Genomic DNA, 22,958 nt, shown 5'->3' with positions numbered 1-22,958 from the left:
GCAGCCAGGAACAAGCTCTTTCTTTTCTTGTGAGTTGAAAAAAAATACAAAATTATACAGAATAAATAGTAAATATAAATCTAGCTAGAATTCATTGCAAAAATAAACTTGCAGTGTTCTACTTTTTTTTACCTATTTTTGTCACAACACTTTATTTTCTTCTAATTTCAGAAAATATAACATATTTTTGAAACAGCTAACAAACAGCTAAATATTATTAGTCTTCCTCGTGTGTGTATTGTTGCAGTTATTCTGTCTGGGAGTTGCTTTTGGGTAGGGTGGCAAAGGACCTGTATTTGCACTTGGAATTTTCTAGCCACAGCAAATTCATTTCCTCCAAGAATATTTAAAGCCAGCACAGAAGTTATTTATATATATAGAGAGAGATATAAAAAACCCAAACTTATTAAACACAGTAACATATTTACAGATGATTCTCAGTAGCTTTTTAAATTGCCCAGGATTATGAGTTGAAACACCAGTGATGCACAATATTTTATAGCAGCAGCTCAAGAAAAGATTGTCCAAACTTAGGTAAAGCTATCAGGGAAAGTAGCAAAAGGCTTGCTTTTTTCTTCGTTGAAGATGTTGAGTAAACATAGTTACATATTTTTCCTTCCACATACTGATACAGAATGCACATGATGAAGTTCTGCATAAAATGCTTAAATATTTGCAGGCTCTGGGTGCATACACAAAAATCTTTTCTTTTTGTGTGTTGTTTTTTTTTTTTTAAATAATATTTAGTATGACAACATTTCAACTCCTTTCATATTTATTATAAGTGTATGTTAGGTGTAATTGTGGACAATGGTCATGTATGCAGTGCATGTACTAACCTAACCAATACACTCTAACCGCATAACTACAAACACATTTTTTTGTGGTTTTTTTTGTTTTTTTGGTTTTTTTAAAGGAATCTAATTAAACTGAGGGAAAAAAGAAAGAGTAAAAGTAACAAATATTTTTCCATAGGTTGGGTACAGAATGAAGAGTGCCATACACACCTTTTTAAAATGTTGAGAAATATTGCAATAAGCAATTTTCCTCCCACAGTTCAATCACACAAAGTTCATGTTTAACTTGGGGTGAGACATATTGCCTGCACACAACCCCATGGCTTCCCACAGTGATCCCTGAGTTTTTTTTTTGCTAGGATTACTGCTGTGCTTAAGTTCTGACTGTTGACATGTTATTATAAGGCACTTTTATTTACAATGGTTCCAACTTAAAATAGAATTACAGAAATTCGGCCCCAGCCCAATGTATTATCACTTCATGTTTGCTGCTCCAGGACTTCCAGGTAGTCAGGCTCAGCATGTAAATTAGCTTTGAGTTCAAAATACTCATTTTTAGTTTGTTCTAGGAAAACCTTTCTCGGCCTGGAGTACATAAGTGTCTCCATTAGCTTCAGCTCCTCATGTGTTGCAGGATAATGAACTTCCATATCAGGCTGGAGCTGGACAATATTTTTTCTTAGGTACTCCGTGATCCCTAGTTGCTGAAGTTCTCTCTCTTTTTCAAGAATGTTTCTGTACAAACAGCTGGCATCCTGAAAAGATAGAAATTCAGCAGATTGATCTGTAGCCTTATATTTGACATTTGAACCTGTAAGAGGTGAATTGTTCTCTCTTTCCAGGAGACTTCGGTGTAGATGTTTGGAATCATTAGCTTCCTTCTCACTTCCCTCCTCCTGTTGCTCAGTATGTTTGGGGCTGAAGGATGGGCTGCGGTAGACCTGAACCATGGGAGTAACCATACGTTGCTCGTAAAGAGTTGCAGCTGGGCGCTCTGTTGTGTGGTGTGTTGTCTTATGCCCATACATGCTGTACTGAAGGTGAACTGGGCTACTATCCCTCATTTGTTCATCTGCTTGTTTCTTTTTACATCTTCGTCGCCGATGCAGAAAAAGAACAACTATTCCTGCTGCACAAAATACAATAGTTATAAACACAATTAGAAGTCCTAATATTAGAACAGAAAGTGGGACAGCATCTGTAAGGGACCGCAGGATGGTGTCTGCGGTGTTGGTAGTAGTAGAAGAAGTTGTCACAACTACAAAACTGGCATGAGTTGGTAGGGCAGGGCTGTTTATTAAACCTGGACACAAGACTTCACTGTTCAGGGATTTCAGTTCTTTTTTTGCTAGGTGTCCTGGAGATTTACAAAAAATATCACCCATCATTGCATTCTTACTCAGTTTTTGTATCCATTTTTGCAACCCAACTGAATCACAGGTACAGTCCCAGGGGTTGTCTTCAAGTTCAATTTGTACCAGCATATCCAGTTCATCCAAGACATTGCTCACAGGCAAATGAACAAATTGGTTTGTTTTCAGATTTAATCTGGTGAGTGGAACACCTGAAAAGATATGGGGTGGCAAAGTCTGCAGAAGGTTGTTATTTAAGTAGAGGACCTTAAGTTTTGGCATTGCATTAAATGTCCCTGGCAAAACTTCTTTGATGGCATTATATTCAAGATATAAGTATTCAAGGTGCTGAAGGCCAAGGAATAGATTCTGACTTAGCTTTGTAAGATGATTGCCATTGAGATATAATTTCTGCAATCTAGTCAGATTCATAAAGGATCCTTCCTCAAGGATTTCAATGCGATTGTTCCCCAGGTGAAGCATTTCTAGGCTGGCATAGTCCACAAGATCTGATTTCAGTAATGTCTGAATAATGTTTCCAGCTAGAATAAGCTTTTTAGGATTTGGAGGAGGGGGTCCTAAATCAGACAAGCTTTCAATATTTCGCTCCTGGCAGTGCATGAGAACTCCTGAGAGCATATGGCTGGTGCAGTGACAGGGGACGGGACAATAGATTCCTGGAAACTGAGTAGCAGGCTTTGAACTATGAAGCACTAAACTTGGTTCTTTAGTAGGAGCTTTCAGGATAGGAATCACCTTAGTTGATAGGTGACTATCACTGATAGAGGTGGTTACAACCAAGGGCAGTGACCCTGAAGGGTCTTCAAGTTCATTGACAGGATGAGTGGGACAAAGTGATTCTTTTTTCAACCGGCTTAAGATGCTGCCTTTGATAACTGGAGGACTATTGCATACAACGTCACCTATTATTGACTGAGGAGGCATATTTTCTAACCATATCTTCAGCTGCAGCAAATCACAGTTACAGGCCCATTTATTGTCTTCCAACTGAAGGTCTAGTATTCTACCAATGTGTTCCAAAAAGCCAACATAGGGCAGTGTCTGTAACTGGTTTCCGCGAAGATCTAAATGAGTCAATGGCACAAAACGAAATATGTTCGGAGGAAGATACTCAATGGCATTATCATTCAAAATAAGCACTTTAAGCCTGTTGAGCTTGCTAAAGGCACTTGCTTCAATCACTGTGATGAAATTATTGTCTGCTTGAAGAAACTCCAAATTTTCCAATCCATGAAACGTATCTTCTTTAAGTGTTTCTAAAGAATTGTGATTGATATGAAGTTGCTTAAGATGGCTGAGACCATTGAAAGCCCCAGGCTCAATATCTGCAATATTATTAAAACCAAGATGTAGAGAGATAGCATTAACAAGGCCAGCAAAATCATTCACATGTAACATAGTCAGGCCATTGTTTAACAGATTAAGATGGAAAGGCCGTGATGGTGGGACATTTATTTCTGATACCATCTTGATGCCTCTTTCTTCACAGTTTATAATCATGGTATCATCCTTTTCTTCACAGGAACACAAACTCTGACTAGATCCTCTGACTGAAGAAAAAGAAGGCTGTGACTGGAAAGGATCAGATGCAACTACAACTGAATATAGAATAAAAATCCAGAGCTTCATCTTGCCCAGCAGATTCTATAAAAAAGAAAAGAGAATCAAAAGGAAAAAGGAAAAGGAATAGAGTCATGATTTCACAGGATTGATTTCTTTTTTTTTTTTCCCTGGGGCAGGGGGGAGCAATAACCACTCCTAGTACTTGTCATTGAAGCTACCTCACCTTTCAAACAATATTATATCGTGCAAAATATTTGAATTATTTTCTAAGCAGAGAAAAATATGTTTAGTTTAATGTACTGAATCAACAAACACAGTCATAAGGGGAGTGCTTCAGTACTTTCACACTGATACACCGAAGTAGGAGATAATCAGGAGTGTGTTGTCTTTATTTATATGGCATATAGGATGTTTTGCCAATGGGCAGCAATAATAAGTTACTGCCCCAAGCAACTTTTATCAAGGCTAATATAATATTTTGGATCCTTGCTTTGTGTCACCATATAGCACTGCAAATTTTAAGAATACCTGCTTCAGTACTTTCACACTGATACACCGAAGTAGGAGATAATCAGGAGTGTGTTGTCTTTATTTATATGGCATATAGGATGTTTTGCCAATGGGCAGCAATAATAAGTTACTGCCCCAAGCAGCTTTTATCAAGGCTAATATAATATTTTGGATCCTTGCTTTGTGTCACCATATAGCACTGCAAATTTTAAAGATACCTTGCTAAGCTCAACTTAATGTTGTCCAGCTGCTGAAGAGAAGAAATAAGGTTTGGTTTGGTTCAGCAATGTGTTGTGAGCAAAAGCCCATTCAGTCAGGATACAGGGAATCTCTCCTTTAGTTCTGCATTATGTATGTAAATCAGAAGGTATTTCCTCTGCAATCCTTGTACCCCCAAACTGAAAAGGAAGTAGACAAAATAATTCTTTTTCTTTACTTAAATTTTAATACATAAGTTATAGTTTGTGGCTATTTAATGAAAGCAGGGAACACAACACATGGTAGTCTAATATGTTTGTATATAATATACACATAAAATAATTGTGTACACAATTAAAATAAAGAGAGAACTGACAATGCAGTACATGTGAGAAGAAACAGGTAGGCAAGTGGCAAACTTTTTTTTTTTTTTTAGATTATTTATTAAACTCCTTCCAATTATTATAATCATTAATTACCGCAAAAATTCTGAAATGTACATGGAACTAACTGTGCTTTACAACTTAAAAATGATCGCCAGTATCATCCGTATGTTATGTAACTTAAATTATCATCTGTCAAGAGTTCTTGCACTTTGCAATACCTGATAAATGCATCATTACAGTACAACTATGGAGTCACAAGCAAAGTTGACACTTCGAAATCAAGTATTTGTTATCATTGGTTGGAATTAATTTATGCTACACTATTTGAAGATTCTCTATTTCTTTCTGTCAAGGCTGTTTATTAATTAGCAAGAACAATGGTAATTCTCGATATATAAGATGGTGTGAAATCACTATGTATAATCTTTAATTAAATATTTCAACATTTCCTAAAAGAAAAAAAAAAAAACCTTACAAGGGAATGGACGATTTAAAACACAAGAACTTTTTTGGGGTGTACTATTTTTTCTAGGACTGAACTAAGCAGATTTCGTAAGTAATTAATCTAATAAAGGTCACTTGATCTTTCAAAGTAAGCTATTGAAACATGGAGTACAGAATGTCACTACACAATTAACCAGCTGAAGTGTTAATTTCTGAAAGATTAGAATCTTTTACAATAATCTATTCAATTACATGCATGAACATTCTTATAGTGTGGCCATATGATTTGGCATCTCATCAATATATATTTTAATTATCATGTACCTTTGTTACTAGCAACACCATTTCTCAAGGCTTCCCTGAAAACGGATTGCAAAGTTTTATACATGCAGGCACTTAATGTTGTGGTTTGAGTATTACACACACACATGAAAAAGCAACAACAGTAAATGTGTGCACAGTGAGTTATGTTTTTTCTCCATTAGTAGATCCTGATAAGATGTATGGGTTTAGAAGTAGTAAGTGCAATTCACAGTGTGAGAAAAAGTGTCCTTAAAATTATGACCTTTTATCTTTGTTTCAGTAAAACAAATAATTTTGTTGTCTCATATAACCCTCCTTGAACTCCAGCTGCCTACGTTTAATATATATGTCTTTAAGTTTGTTTTCCCAAGAAGTATTGGATAAGACACAACATGTCAAGATGTTATTTTGAAGTATGCAGAATAATTCTAAGATAGTATTATGCTAGAGATTTATTCTTGCTTTACATGCATCAATATCCTTTCCAGTGACCCAAGGTAAAAAAATGCAGGTTCTTGACACAGATGCCAGCTTCAAACCTACTGTATGAGTAATTAGATTTTATTTCTGTACACTTTCTCTGTAGGAATTCCAGCTTCAATCTGCATCAAATTCAAGCTGCACTTATAAAGTCCCTGAGCAAAATTAAATGAAAAAAATAAAAATCTGAAAAGCATGTTGCATTCTAGTGCGTATTGAGAAATAAGGTTATAAAAATGAAAGCCCTCCTCTCAGAGATGAAAGTAACAACATTTGTAACCAATTGGAAAACATTCCCATTTTAATCGTCGTCATACTTCTGTGGGCAGCAGTGCCAGAACTCTAACACACACATATGCACACAACAAAAATTAATAGGAGAGTTATATTCTTTTTTCCTTTTTCCAATTTTTTCTTGGTCTGAACACTCAGGAGTATGTAATGAAGATCTCTTTTACTATTGTAAAATAAAAACTGCTTTCAAGTAACAGATGATCAACATTTAACTGAAAGAATTCATAATAAAATAAAATTTAATTTAAAAGACTTATCAAAGCTGACCTTTTTCTGCTTCATGTGGTGATGTTTTTCAGAAAATTCTACATGGTAACTTAAGTTTGTTCATTTTATCTGCTTTCATGTAAGTCACTACTAACTGCATACTGTAACTAAGCTTTTTGCAGTAAGAATTCTAAAAGACTAAAAAATGTCACAGTCCTTTCTGTGAGGCAAAGTTGAATACTTTCAGAAGTAGTCACCTTATAGCAAAGGCACCACATGCTTGACAAGAAATAATCAATGTGGTTTTAAAACATTGAAATAGCTTGTTTCATTTTACTTGGGGTTTTGTTTGTTTGGTTGTTTTAATTCAGTTATTTAAAAAATGCATGTTGAAGAATTTCAAAGCCTTAAGCTAAGAAGTGGTAATTTCTAAAAGCCTTCAGGATTGTTTACTAAATTCTGAAGGGAATCACAGTCAGATGATGCATTTAAGACCATTCTTGCACTTCAGGAAATAAAAACAAACACCCATTCCTCCCCCCTCAAGGGATCTGAAATCAGCATTTCCTTAATACACACATTCTACACAGTTGGCAGTTTGAACAAATGCACCTGGCAGACTGTTTGAAATACCGTATAAACTGCCATCATTTAAAATACAACTTATATAAAGTCATGCAGAAAAAATAAATTCAACTGGTACTGAGAAATTAATTTCTCATATGCTAAGCTAATTAACTAACTGTAATCTCTCTTACCTGTATAGCAGTAACACTCTCTGAAACGCTCAGTAATGCACAGTTGGAGCAGCTGTTTCAATGCAATGTAATTTTTCCCTGTGAAAAATGCACACTTTCTTCTGAGTTTCACTTTGCTGCAAGCTCTGGTAATACTACAGCTCTATAAAGTTAAAATCCTTGTCCAGAAGACAAAGTACAAAGCGTTCAATTGAAAAAATCTTCCAGGCAGCGTGCACATTAGACCATCCTGTAAGCAGTTGTCCTTTTTCCTCAATTAAAATTCACAGCATACTTCGCAGCTATGCTGACTTTTCTGCATATAGTTAACTGTTTGCAAGCATTTGGATGCAGTAAACAAACAAGATGCTCAGCAGAGCTTGACTTGATCACTTGGTTTGTCAGATTTTTAGATCCAAGCTGCTTCTGTGTTCTCTCTGCTCTTTCTAGTCTTTCTTGTTAGCTCAGTTTGTTATTAGTCAGATTGCCAGGGGCTGGGAGGTAGGCGTAAATAAAGAGACTTCTTGGCTTTTGACTCAGCCTTTAAGCCCTTCCCCACCAGAGAGCTTTAATCTGCCAATGTCATTTAATACAAGATACAGCTCCACCTTGAGACAGATCTTCTCCTCCTCCTCCTGCAATTTCTCTCACTGCCTTTTTCCCTTATCTAAGTGAACCTTGGAAAGTAAAATTCAGCTAAATATCTTCTAGTTTGCTTAAGGTCTGTTAATGGCTGATTTTGCAAAACAGTATACATCCACTGCAGCTCTTGCAGTTTGTTCTCTTGGGCAGATCTTGCATTTAGTTTATAGCTGCAAATGCTTGCTTTAGAAACTGAAAGCGTTCCAGCCCAAATACACTCCACAAAAAACACCACAAGGGAAACCTTGTCCTCTGGAAAATATGTCTATCACAATGAAGTGCAGGATTATTCAAATATATAAATGAGACAGTACAGCTTTCAATCCAGTCCACTCAATGTGACTGGGGTAGGGATGAGTATGTATAGTTGTACATACTTTATTTCTGGAAAAAAAAAAAATAAAAATTGTGAATATTAGTGCTTATGCTTGCACAATGATTGCCATCAGTCCTTTTTAAAACAGCCCATCTTGTTCTGCAGGAAGAAAACTGGGTTGATTGTAATTGTCTGTTTTACAGATGCTAGCATAGTGTGTTGGTATCTATCCACATGAAATTGTATTGTATGTGCATGAAACATTGCTTTGATAAAAAACAGTCTGGTTTGGGGTCAGGGTATGCTTAAAGGCATGAATCATGCTTAAGGTGTTATTTTCTTTATGCTCATAAACAAGTAATTAGCAGATACAGTAAGGCTACAGGAAAATGTTTATTCCATGCAAGGAAGATTTTCCTCATCCCTCCTGCACTTCATGGGATGGTTTTATATGCTGCAAATGCTACTTCCTTGTTCATCCCACCGTCATGGAGACGCAAAACCTTTTGGTGAGCAACAATAGATCTGGTGCTTCCGTGTATTTACCCTGTAGAGCATACCATTTCTGTTTTGTTCTTATTGTGTCTTGGATTACTTTACAGATTGTTTACTACAGCCTCAATACCAGTCAGATTCCAGTAACTTCTTTTGTGCTGATAGCTCTCAAGGTGGCCTCACTGGCCTTTGAAGGGGTACTGTGATGTATCATGATGAAGGCCATCAAGGTCTTGTCATATATATATACACACACATATACACATACATTTATATATATAGGCATACGTATATATGCCTTGCCTTATTAGGATGAGTTCTTTAGTACTTAATTTTCTACAGATAAAATATGTAATTTAGCAAAATAATAAAAAAAGACAAAATATTCCTAAAGAAACAGCAACAATTTGATTTCCATTCATTTCAACACATCACTTATTTGATTGCATTTTGCTACTTTTAATGAACCTTGCCACTCTACCTTGACTTGCAGACATTTTACTGTTAAGGCTCAAAGATTCTTAGCTATCTGTGTCCGGCCAAATAAATCATTATATTCTTTATTCATTTTGAATTTATGACTTATAAGTCAGATTCTTTCTAATTTTAACTAAACATTTTACAGGTGCTCACACTTCACTTGTGGTTGATTGTTTGAGATGGAGAATATCTGTATATATACAAACTCATATCAGAAGTGAAAACAACATCGTTCTTTGCTTTTCAGTTAGCATCTGCAAGAGTAAAACCTGATTACAAAAATATTTCCAGAAATCAACTACTAAGAATGGAAGAGCATTTCCTAGCCATAAACAGTCAAAAAACACTGAGAATGGTTATCCATAATGCTTGTCATTCCACAAACTGTATATTTGCCAGTTTTATAAAAATATGGCTAATGATTTTTTTTCTACCACAATTTTATGAATCGTTAAGCAGATTATTATAAAGAATGTGATTCTGCAAGTGCATCTGCATGGGCAGTGTTGAACTGACATGGAGTTTTTATCTTGCATTTTAAACATTCACTTTTATTTATGGAGTTTTTATCTTGCATTTTAAACATTAAGCTTTATCAATTGTTCTGTCAATTTTAAAATTTGTGAAGCTGTATAAATAAAATCTAAAACTCTCAGGCTTACTTACTTCTAAAAAGACCTTAAGCTTTTATGTCATTCCTCTTCACCTAAGAGGAAAAGTACAAAGTACAGCATCTCCATAGATCAGAAATGAGACCATACCCCTCTAACTATACACATATTGTTCAGAATTGTCCCCCAGCTAGTCAGTTTTCTTTCTTATCAATATATACATGTAGAGATAGAAGTTTTAATTCTATTAAGTATGTAGGCCTTGTATAAAATCCTTAAAAGAGGATGTTCTAATATTGTATACCATGTTTTATTAAATTCTGTGTTATATGGTAAGCTGTGCAGGTTTCTTTAACTGTATACATTACAGAGGAAACACGGGAGCCTGAAATACATAATTTGTAAATTTTGGTATGACCAGAAAATGCCCAGGAAGGCTCTTCTGGAATCCTTTGTTTTCTTCTTAGCAATACATTCTCTCCATTCAGGAATATTTTGAAGACTACAGGGATGCCCATAAGAAGCAGTGGAAAGATTTCTCACACCCTTTCAGTCAGAATTTACTAGTACCACTTCTAGATTACTTTGAAGAATATTTTCCATATAAAGGATATTAATTTCAAATGTGGAAATTAGGCTTACAATTTACAGATTAGTCTTCAAAATGTAAATTTTCATGGTACCCTACTTATTTATTTGGAAATTCAGTGTTTAAAAATAACAGGAGGAATAAGGATCTGCATTTGCTATTTCAGTGGAAGGTAAAGCTCCCCTCCTCCCTCTTTCACAACTCATAGCCACTTCTCAATATGCACATAAGGAGCCATTGATTCCACAGAAGACGTGGCAGCCAAATAATGTATCCTGCCCTGCCTGCAAGAAGCTGTTAGTCCACATCAGCAACTCTTCACCTGTATTTCTTGCAACACCAACTCTTTGAACTCTGTATAAGTACTGGTCTGAAAGCTTAAGATACTATACTGAAAGGATGTCTTCTTCTGGAACAACTAAGTAACATCTGAACATTCATACCTGAGAGAACAGACTGAGGGACTATGTTGAAACTCATATACATAGTATACATGAAAATTCCAAATGGAGAGACAGTCACCAAGGATAAATCTTAACTAAGTAGGATCAGGGAACGTGGCACATACACATACTCACACACAAAACAAACAAAAACCCACCCCATAATACAACATAGCTGCAATTATGGAAGCTACCAATGGTTACTTCAAAGCCAATGCAGAGCCTTTCTCTCCCATGACAAAGGAAATTAGGAAAGGTTTTCTTGAACTATACGTTTCACGACAGTCAAGTGAATAGGAAAGAAATAATTAAGATCTGCATTAGGAAAGAGAGGAGTTTATTTTCTAGGCATCCATTTATTTAATTCAGCTACAGAACACCTATTTCCTTCACAGAACTATTGCACCTTTTTTATGCATTGGGGTAGGTCTTACTCAAAATCTTTTTCTGGTCTGAACACACTGCTTATGTGGCTTTTTGCAGTCATGAACACACTGCAATTATGTAAACAAAGGTCAGGATTCCCTTCTAAAAGTGATATGCAAGTCTAGTGACTTTTCTCTAAGTAAATATTTGGTTTAATTTTTATGTGAACCTTATTGAGAGGCAATTCTCTGAAAAATCTGCTGAAAAAGATCTTCAATTTATAAGAAAACAATCAGGATAAAGGAACAACTTTTTATTATCCTAATGCAGCTTCTAAGTAACTAAATGAGTTTAGACCTATATATGCATACCTAATATATACATATATATATAACATTGTATGCATTGGTAATCATCATGATGCAAAATTCACATTTCCTGAAGTAAAGTATTTTCAAGAAAGTTATATTGAAGCTAATGTTCTTTATATTTCATTTTTCAAGATAAAAAGTCATATGGTCCTTTAAATTTCCTGTTGGAGTGAACACCACATTTTATCCTACTATCCTTAACAGCATGACTCCTTACAAAACAGTGGCTTCTTAGTCATTTAATAAAATATGATGCAGTGGTTGTAAATAGTCTTTATTTTGGAAACAGATGAAACCAAGCTGATTTCTCTTGCATACTTCTTCTTTAGCAATCCAGCTTTATTGTATTATTCAGCTCATTGTAAATGTGTAAACATTTATTTAATTTGCACTATCTCCGTCTTCGGTATCTGTGCAACAGATCTTGAATCTTGTTTACATTTTGTTTACTCATTGACAGAGAACTCTCAGTTCTGCACAATATAGGAAGAGTTTAATATCAAAGTTAAAATCTCCTAATCTACTCTGAGATGTTCATAAATTTTGGTGTTGGAGTGACAGATGTCCCTTGATCTGAATCAACCTCTTGGAACAAGTAGATTCTCCTCTCCTCTCCTCCTGAGCTTGGCAAAATTTGAATGTCAATTCAAAAAAATACCTAGAGGTGACTGGTCTGTAGAGGAAAAAATTCGCCTGAGTACTTGCAGTTATGATGAATCAGATGCATATTTTCTAAAATGTACTCTGCTTACCAATGACCCAAGAACCAAAAAAAAAATATTGAGTCATGGTTTGGCATTGTACAGCATGCTAGCAGCCTAAAAACCTCTCTACTAATCTACCTGTACTCCCTTTTCTTAGTAACTTTTGCAACCCCAGAAGCATTATTGTCCATTGACCTTAAATTACTGTAGGTTTAGAGTGAAGCAATCCTCTCCACTACCACATAGCCTTCTGAAACTTTTTTAAAACCAAATGGGGTAAAGTGCCTTTTGTGCATGTAGAAAAGAAAACCCAATGTGAAATCAACAGAATTTCCCTTGACGTCTTTGGGCTTTGTTTACTTTTCTGATTACTCTGGACTTCCAGTCAATAGCCTTTAAGATATATTGGAATAAAATTTAAATTAAAAAAAAAAAAAAAATCCTTGCAAGGTTATATATGCTAGTTATGTTCTACTTACTTTTTTTCACAATATGATGCAGTCAGCCAACTGCACCTCTAAGTAGTCAGCCTCACATAGTTACAAATATTCCAACTGAAGTATAGTCCGATTTTCTGACTTTCATGTCTGACAGTAGCTGAATGCCTAGCTCTCATAAAGCCCTTGAAAAAACATCACTTCAACACCAATAGTCAGTGCAACCCAAAGGTACAAGAATTGTGTAAAGCTTTTGAAATAAGTAATGGAATATTTTTATCTACTGTACTGCATTCTTTTAAAGGCAAAATTGCTTGGTCTTCTGTTCCAAAGATGGAGAGTAGAGAAATACACACATACACGTGCTGTACGAGTTTGCAACATACTTATGATGTTTTTTCAAATTACAACCTAAGATGTTCACAGTTCCAGATGAACTGCTAACTTTAGATTAATCTGTCAATAGATTAAACAGTTTATTGCTAGCACTCAAGCGTGTAGACATGCTAATATGTTATAAACCCCTTAAAGGAAAAGGAAAAGGAAAAGAAGGAAAAAATAATCACTGGGTGTGCAGTATTCAATAGTCAAAACAAAGGATATGACATAATTTACATATGTTTACATTTATTTTTTCAATGTTAAAAAATTACTATTCTTAGTCTTTTTCAATAAGTCTGAATAGGAAAACATGAAATATTGAAACTTCTGTGTAAGAAAGATTTCCTTTCCTTTTGGCTATGAATAATGTATTGATATTTAACATTAGTATCCTGTTGAACACAAATGAGTTTCTACATGCTGACTGTGCCTAAGCCTATTCATGATAAAGCATGACTAACCTAATTGTATATTACATGTTACCGCTGTTCCATAGAAACCCAGCTAACGTAGATTATATCAAGCAACTTGGAAAAACACTTGAAGAGTAAACTCTGCAGTAGTCAATCAAGTTTGGAATATCACTAGATTGAAAATAGCCATAGCATTCAATTAGTTTCTCTTGAGGATACTATATACATACTCAGAAAAATTCACAGACCCAACAGAAGTCTAATGCACTAATGAATTAATATTTAAGCTCTGCTTTGAAGATGATTTTGTCTTCTTTCTGATAATGCATATCCTTTACAGAGGCACTGACCTGTGTTCTGAATGCCAGCTTTGAATATGTAATATAGGAACTGAAGCAAGTGAGCACACAGGTCAAAGAACACTCTTTGGATCTATAAAGTCATAGGTAGAGTTCAAAAGAGTAGTAGATCTCGACAGCTGGAAACATGTCCCTCATCACTGACTTCCCAGTACAGAATTGATGTGAGCTAATTTTCAGTCTAAAAGTTCGTTGGTTAAGTCCAATTTCATCAACCTATTTTCCTTTTTTTAATGGATGGACAAATCAGGGATAATTTGTCTTGTCTACCTTAAGATGTCAGTCTTTGGAATGCATTACTCTCAAAGTCCCTGTAATTCATTGAGATGTCTAGAGCTGAGCTTAGACTTGGACAAGTAATTTTTCGGCATCTGCAATGGCTGAGATAAATCTTATCCTAAATAGTTTTCTGAGGTTGGCAGCTAACAGTGTATACTGGATCTGGCTGGGATGGAGTTGATTTTCTTCACAGCAGTCTGTATGGTGTTATGTTTTGGATTTTTGACTAAAACAGTGTTGATAACACACCAGTGTTTTGGCTATTGCTGAGCAGTACTTGAACAGTGTAAAGGCTTCCTATTCTTCCAACTCTGCCCTGCCATGAGTAGGTTGGGGGTGGGCAAGAAGTTGGGAAGGGACATAACCAAGACAGCTGACCCAAACTGACCAAAGGCATATTCCATGTCATATAGTGTGATGCTTAGGAATAAAAACTGAGGGGAGGGCCATTTTTTGGGAAAGTAACTGTTGCTCAGAGACAGGATGGGCATTAGTCTACTCGCATGAGGTGGTTAGTGATTGCTTTTGCATAATTTTAATTTTTATTTTATTTTATTTCCTATTTCCTTCATTTATTGAACTATCTGTGTTTTGACCCATGAGGTTTTTTTGGTTTTGCTTTTTCTATTCTCTCCCCCATCCCACTGGGAGTAGAGAGTGAGCAAGCAGCTGTGTGGTGTTTAACTGCCTACAGGGTTAACCCACAACACAGAGGTATAATAAAGCTCCCTGTCTCTAAATTCACAGGGGTCATGTTCCTCTTTTGCACAATATCTGAGTAGTCAACTTTTCAGGAAGTGTTAGAACTGGAAAAAATTTCTCCTTATTCTGGCTTTTCTCTACTTCCCAAAAGTCTGTAGGTAAAATAACCCTTCTCTGGTGCAGCTGCTGTATGGAAGAGTAAAGACTGCAAGAGAACTGGGCTCTAATGGGAAGAACACAAGCTATAAAAAATCTGAATATACCTGACTACAGGTACAACTCAGAAAAGGTGTGACAGATCTGTGCTCTATTGTCCTCCCTGGAATACTTTTATGTGGTTAAAAATGCACAAAAAAGAAAATAATGTATCAAGTAGGCCAGCATTAGTCAGTTAATCCCTAGTTCTAAATCCTCAGACGCTCTTATGAGCAGCTACCTCCTTGAGTATATTTTCTTAGCTTTGCATTCTGCCACATAGCCATACTCCTTGTTTCTATTCACACTATTATCACAGAGCAAATAGAGCCCATTAAAGAAATTAAATCTACCAGATTTAGAACCACTTCAGCCTTTCTGTCAAAGTGGGAAGAACACACAAACCCACATCTGCCAATGATTTCATTTTTGGCTTCTATTCTCAAATAGGCATTTATTTTTAGAAAGCAGCTTTTAAAAATGGAAAGGTCATGTTAGTCACTAGAGAAATAAATATATTAGGTAGAAGAAAAATGCAATGGACAGAGTAAAAAGTATACAGTTTCCTGAATTCAAAAAATACTATTTTAAAAGTTTCCAGGGAACTTCTCTCTATTGAAGAAAGTGCATAGCTATATCTAAGCCCATTTTTGCAGAAGGAATGTCAGATTTCTGCTTTAAAAATGTATGCCTCAGGTGCATAAAAGGTGTTGAAAAGCATTGAAACGTGTTTTTTGATCAGTTCGACATGCTATATCAATAGCTTAGCTTGTAATTTTGATGGCACAACTTTGGCTCTAACATCAGACTCATTAGGCTAAGCTCTGTTTTATTTCCAAAGTAGGAATGGGCTTATATAACTTTCTTTAGGTTTTTTGGGTTTTTTTTTTCAGGCAGATGTGGATTCCTGCTTTGTTTTTTTTTGCAGTCAGATAGTGCAGACCAAATGAACCTTTGAGTTCAAGTTTGAGGCGAGAGTAAAATTTTCATTCATATATAACAGACTGCATCTTATCTTGAAATGTCCTTTGTGGTTCAGATCTTGTGAACCTGGGTTTCTTACATGGACTAGGTAGAACATTAATACAGCAAAATCAGACATTTTCCCTCTGTAAAAGGGAAGAAAATCCTCTTTAGGATGAAGAAAGAAAAATTCAATTTAGTGTCCTCAGGGGTGAGGGATAAGGACAGGAGTGGGAATATTTCCAGTAAAGAAAAAAGCAGAAAGTAGGTCAGGAAGAGTGAACTTTCTGTTCTTTCTGCTGTTGAAGAAGATGAGAATAGGGTAAAGTAGTGACTTTATTGAGAGAGTCCACCTCACCAGCTGTGGTCGCATTGTTGCACACCCTTACCTTTCCTCAGCAACACTGACAGATACAATAGGCAGGAATATCTACATTATTTCTGCTTCCAAAAATCTATTGCCCTACACACTACCTGCTATGTACCTTGCCTATGTATGAAGTCTTTTATGAACATTTAACCTTTGCAATTAAATTAGCCTCATTTTCACATGGGATTTTATAGATAAAGCAGCTTTGTTTAGAACCCATAGTAAGGGCAGCTTTTGAACTCATTTTCTGCCTGTTTTTCCTAAATCTTTATCTGACTTAAAGATCTAACTACAGCTGACCATCTACTGGCAACTGTGCAAAGCCATATGGATTTTACTGAGTCACAGACCATGAACAGGTGTGAGCTTCACTGTGGGACAGCTACTGAGTCAGTAGTAGGGACTCGCATTCTGCATGACATCAGGGATGGATTTTTTCATCAAAATCACCTACAGCATGATAGTCACCATCTCAGTCCAATTAATAGCAAAGAATGTGAATTGTGAATTAATACAAAGTGCTGTGCAATGTGCAGTGTAACCTGACTGAATAAATTTAAATTATTTCTCCCCCTCTGCTTTCAGGTTGTAGGTGGGTTTTTTTTGAAACAATAAGATAAAGACTCTCAGAAAGAGCCATATTTTTCAGTTTAGAATGCCTTTATTGCATATTATATGTCTTAATTAGAAAATTAAACATCTAGCTTTAATACTGAAAATAATTTTCCTTTTTGGAAGCTTTTTTGTGTAAATGATGACAATATGTTTACCAAAACTGAACTTATTTTTTTCATTGATATTTTACATCTTTCAGAAGTCTACCATGCACATAACTGCCATGTGCATGCTACAAGTAACAAATGAGTGGCAGCAAACACTCAGATGCTTTTCAGTTTTCCACAGTACAAATTTCTTCTCCACACTCCAGGGAAGACCTATAGAACATTTTAAAGTCACATGGAAAACAAAAAATGGAATCTGTTAAGATTTTTATAAGTTCCTTATTATATCAATAATATGAATGCAAAATTATACTTTGCACTGTGATCTCCCGTAGACTTTATATCCTGAAAGAAGTAGCAAAAGAGCAAATGTGTGAAACATTTTTCAAACATGTACCTAGACATGTTTAATAATGTGTAGTTCCCTTTGTTCATCTGCTGTCAAAGCAAAGATAAATGCAGTATGTAGCTCTTATGTTGAAATTATTGCTATTTTGAAGAGGAAAAGTATTCTTGTCATCTGAATGAAGGTTTTTAGGCATCAACTAATTAGTTGCTCTTTCTATAAGAGAGCAAAAATAGATCTGGATTACCTGCATCAGAGAAAATGAAAGGATAGTATGCAAAATTATGGCTTCCTTACATTAATCTCCTTTCAGATGTTTCATAAGAAATAGTTTCTGTTAAGATCAGGGTGAAGATATGAACTATATAGAGTAAAGTCAGAGATAGGCATTTGTGTGGACAATGTCTGCAGCTGCAGTCTAAAACTAGCTGTTCTATCAGAAAAGTTCCCTGTCAGAGCTACATTAATTTCAAGAGCCACAATAGCCTCCTTCTTCTTCTCATAGACAATATTGTCAATCTTACAACTTTATAGAGGAAATAGTCTTAGTTCAGGAGACAAAATATAACATCATCTTATTCAACTCTGACATATGATCAACTCTATCATCACTATCTAAGCCTATCACATTTTTTCAGTTGAATTTGCATGATGTTTAAATTCATACCTAGAGAGAATACCTCATAATTTTCCATTGCATTCAGGTAGTAATATTGCAGAAAGAACCTTAGTCTATTTCTCCCAAAATTTCTCTGGTTTGTGGTTAATGAATATTACAGTATTAAAAATATTCTTTCTCTTTAAAAAATACAACCTTTTTCATCCTGCCAGCCATATAAACATGAGAAAATTTATTTTAACACCAAAAACTATTAGAGTCAGGTACGAAAGAAAGAAAGAAACAAACCAAAAAAGTGGTCATGATTTTGTTAGAACTGAAACTGTCAGTCTATCATCAGCTGATTAGATCAGTTCAGAAAAAACTTTTTTGATGGTTCAATGACTGAAATGAGGGTCATCTAACCATGGAGCAGGTTGCCCAGAGAGGTTGTAGGGTCTCCATCTTTAAAGATATATAAAACCCGACTGGACATGTTCCTAGGCAAACTGCTGTAGCTGACCAGACCTGAGCCAGGGAGGGTGGACTAGACAACCTAAGCAGATCCCTTCCAACTTCAATGATTCTGTGATTCTGTGTGATTCTGTGAAATGCTTTGGGAATCCAAAATCTGGTGGGTTCAGAATTTTAAGGCACATCATTCTAAAATAATCCTCAGAACCGGATTACTATATCTCATAACATAATAATTAGCATGTAATTAGTCTTATACAAAGTCATGTACTGTCATATGGTTTTTCTACCATGGAGAGAAATGGAAATACTACTTTAATTATCTGAAAACATAGTGTATATCTCTAAAATGCCATGTTAAAGTAATATAGTTCATAGTAAACAAGCCATGTGATGTTAACTTAGAGAAATCCCAATAAATTAAGAAGTTCATTTAATGTTAACTGTGATAACTAAATGTTCATTTAAAAAGTATTAGAGTTTTCAATCTTGCATGCCCCTCAACTTTGATTCATTCGTAGTATTTATGGATGGTCTGGGGTAACACAGACAGTGATCTCCTCACAATTGAAAATAATGACCTAATCCAGTTTTGAAAGATATCATTTTAAGAAAAAAAATGTATGCCATGAATGCTACTTTACTGGATATTTCTTGTTCCAGTGTACAAAACAGATAATCAAAGCTGCTAGTGTATTAGTTCATGCTCTTTAAAAAGAACTACTTGCACTTCTGTGACATTTAGTATATCATTTTGGAAATACATTTTATTATTAAAGCTATTTTAAAGAAAAGATTTCTCATATTGTTGGGTGTCAGTTTAGAAGTACTGGACACTTTCAATGAACCACTAGCTAAAATATGGACCAAATCATAAATCCATACAGAACCTGACTTGAAGATCACAGGTCTTCTGCCTAAAATTGATCAAATTGATTCAGTTGTCAATTTAATTATCCTTCTAAAATACTGAAGCAAAATTATACTGTTTAGTGTGTCTAAAACACAAAACAAGCAATTTCCCATCCTTGCCATGCTGCCACATTTTGTTTTCAAACTTCTACATTAATTGTTTCTATGTTTCAGTTTCAGTTAACTTTTTTATTCTTTTGACACTGTCAGCATTACGCCAATTTTTTTCATTTTCTCTAAATATTTATTGCATTTCATAGCTGGTGTTTAACTGCATGTCTTTTTTTAATTGTGGAAGTATCAACTGTTCAAGAGCTTGAACATTAATGCATTCAATTATTATTTATATAGATAGCAAATAAATTATAGTAAATAACCATAAACATCTGAATTTGAACTTTAAGTGGCAGACCAAAATAATGCAATGTGGGTAATTAAAAATTAGATCTATATATAGACCATTATATACATAGGTATGTCCATATGATTGTAAAGATAAGGAGTGTGTTGAGTATGTGTTATCTTGTTGTCCAATTGTGTGTCAATTTTTCCCAGGTAATGTTTATTATGATTCAACTGCTGAAAGCTCAATAAGGCTAACACTGAAGTAAACAGGAAAAACACCCATTAATTGTTACCAAAGGTTTTGCTGACCCTACAGTGCTATTGGAAACACATCCATTTATCAGGTAAAGATAAGGAGTGTGTTGAGTATGTGTTATCTTGTTGTCCAATTGTGTGTCAATTTTTCCCAGGTAATGTTTATTATGATTCAACTGCTGAAAGCTCAATAAGGCTAACACTGAAGTAAACAGGAAAAACACCCATTAATTGTTACCAAAGGTTTTGCTGACCCTACAGTGCTATTGGAAACACATCCATTTATCAGGATTTTTTGAATAGTTATTATTATATAAACAAGTAATTGACCAATTAGTGTTAGCTAATATGCTACCATTAAACATGCTCACATCTTTCCCAGTACTAACTTGCGATTTTAATTTTATTTTCACTTTTAATTCTTTAAAACTTGACCTACTAAGGAAAAAAAAAAATCATAAAACACTGATACCCAATGTTCTGAATGATATTAAGAGATACTCAGAGCATGTAAAACTTTTCTGCATCCAGTGTAATGCATTTCTACTCATTACCCTGCATCATAAAGATAACATATGGAGGAGCAGTTTTTAAGTACAGATCAGTGAGATGTAAGTGTAAATTCTGCAAAAATCTATTTGTTCATCAGTAAAAGAGAACACTGATCAATCTGTACAAGGCTGCTGGCAGATGTTCAGCATGAAGTTGCTGGATCTAAAATACAGTATAATTGACTTGAGAGTCAGATGGTGGCACAGAGTGAATATGTCTTGTGGCTGTGACCATGATTTCATATTACAGAGTGCTGCTTTACCAGATAAAGAATGGGGGGCTGGTAAGAACTACAGTAATAATACTGCTTTCTTATTTCCCAGTTTATATAAAAAAGCTGTTATAATTAATTTTGCATCATATTTTACACACCACCGTAGCAAATAACATCACTTGTCCTTCATAATCTGTAACTGTTTTCTGTAATTCCTTTGTAAATGAATAAAAATTTACATCAGGAAAATTATTCAACAGAAAAAGAAAAAAAAATATAATAAGAACTTTCATGACTTTTTATACTGTGGTACTAATTATATGTCCTCTTGTTTAATACACAGATACTTTCATAATATACAATCATATTATTATGACTCATTTACCAGTGTTTGTCTTTGGGGTTGGAAGGGTGGGAATTCAACAGAGATATTTTTCATTCTCTATTCATTCTGAAAATTTACATAGAGTATATTTGAAAACCTTACAGTGCCCTCATCTTCTCTGAACTAAGTATTTGTCAAAATAGAAAGTTTTGGAATCTTTCTTGTGCAAAATAATATACACAGATTCAAGTGAAGACTGAATTTACAGTGAAGGCAGACAACATTGCTTTAGATTTATAGTTCAACATCACCCTCTTCTGGCAGCATTCCTGAACTAAAATATTATCAATGGACCATTTTGGAAATTTTACAAGTCTCTTTGTATTGTTTTTAAAATAAGAACATCGCTTTTACTAATGCAAACAATAATCTTAACTTACTGGAGAAGAAGAAAATTAAAACATTTTTGTTTTTTCTTGTGACAACTGTAATCCACCAAAGTTAAACCTCCTAGTATATTTTCACCATGAATTTAAACTATTCTATTTTAGATTCATTTACAGGTCCGTACAAACTTAACCAGCCTTCAGACAGTTCCCAACCCATGTTTAGTTAACACTGTTATATTTTAACCACTTACAAAAATCATTATTTGTTCCCTCTTTTGATTAATCCAGGATACCAAAATGTTAGGGAAAAAGTATCATCAAAGATAAGATCAGAAATTTACTTTAGTTCAAATATAATGTGAAAAAGTGAAGAAAATACCACTGGGAATGCTGGGGAGAATGATAAGTAACATATTTAGCTTACCAACTTGATTTATACATTGATGAGGAATAGCAGTTTTCCTTCTCTCTGTTTACCTTGTAAGCTCTTTGGAACAGCTTCTTATGCACTTACATGTTTCCTATCACAATCAGTTTCCAATACTCTAGGTCTCTGGCAAAATTTCAATAGCTATCTGAAAAAATATACTGTTACTGTAAAAGCAGTAAAATCTATCCAGTCATGACAAGCCAAAGAGAAAAGATGTGGTAAAGGTTGTCTGGAATCAATTCCTGTCAACATCTTAATTTTTAATTTTTCCAAAAATAATAAGCATGTGAATGTGTGAATTGAAAATAGATGACCCCTGGCGTGAACAGCAAGGCTAAATTTGTTTTCAGGGCTCAATATCTTTTTCACAGCAACCAAATGACAAGCCTTTGACTGAATTGGAGCTTGATATTAAAATCAGAAATTACTGTCACTCTCTCTAAAATGTTAAGTAATAATCATATTTCATTAAATAATGTATATGTTGGAATATATATACATATCTGTATGCAACTATCTGGCACAGTTTAGAATATTTTCATGTTTTGGCCCTATTTAAATAATTGGAAATTTTGCCATTCACTTCACTGACTCAGCAGTTTCCTTTGGCAAATGTAAATATGCGTGCTTCTGCTTATCTCTTTCATATCTGATTTTTGGTGATCTGTTCATATATATATATATTTTTTTTTTTTTTTTACTTGCATTTCTGCAGATTAAATAACAAAACTGAAATATTAAAACCCGCCCACCTAGGAATGAGCATGACGATGAAAATTAGAGTTGACTACAATTAAAGCAATCTCTGTGATTATTCTCTGTATTTATTTTTACATTTAGCAACAAAGGTATGGAAGCATGTTTCTGCCTTGTGTGTCAACAGTGGAGTGGGAAAAATGAGCTCAAATGTTATCAATAGTTAATTATACCTGTGGTTGCGAAAGATGACCACCCAAAGAGAGAAATGATCATATATAAATAACAAGTT

At 34.7% G+C, this 22,958-nt stretch overlaps 1 protein-coding gene across 1 annotated transcript; it reads right to left on the bottom strand.

The window, feature by feature from the left end:
* Window positions 1–880: 880 nt before the first annotated feature.
* On the bottom strand, window positions 881–7,851 carry SLITRK6 (SLIT and NTRK like family member 6). The gene is made up of 2 exons (XM_009278465.1): window positions 7,314–7,851; window positions 881–3,814 (listed from the first exon to the last, which is right to left on the bottom strand). Exon 2 carries the CDS (start codon window positions 3,797–3,799, stop codon window positions 1,277–1,279), a length of 2,523 nt encoding a protein of 840 aa, XP_009276740.1. The 5' UTR covers window positions 3,800–3,814; window positions 7,314–7,851; the 3' UTR covers window positions 881–1,276.
* Window positions 7,852–22,958: the final 15,107 nt, after the last annotated feature.

This window comes from Aptenodytes forsteri, unplaced genomic scaffold (genome assembly GCF_000699145.1).
Source record: "Aptenodytes forsteri isolate BGI_AS27 unplaced genomic scaffold, ASM69914v1 Scaffold32, whole genome shotgun sequence".
Classification (NCBI taxonomy): domain Eukaryota; kingdom Metazoa; phylum Chordata; class Aves; order Sphenisciformes; family Spheniscidae; genus Aptenodytes; species Aptenodytes forsteri.
The sequence above is the reverse complement of the archived record's forward strand: the minus strand, read 5'-3'. Positions and strand labels throughout refer to the sequence as shown.

Coding starts and splice junctions, on each gene's coding strand:
- SLITRK6 (XM_009278465.1), bottom strand. CDS start 3,799: ATGAAGCTCTGGATTTTTATTCTATATTCAGTTGTAGTTGCATCTGAT.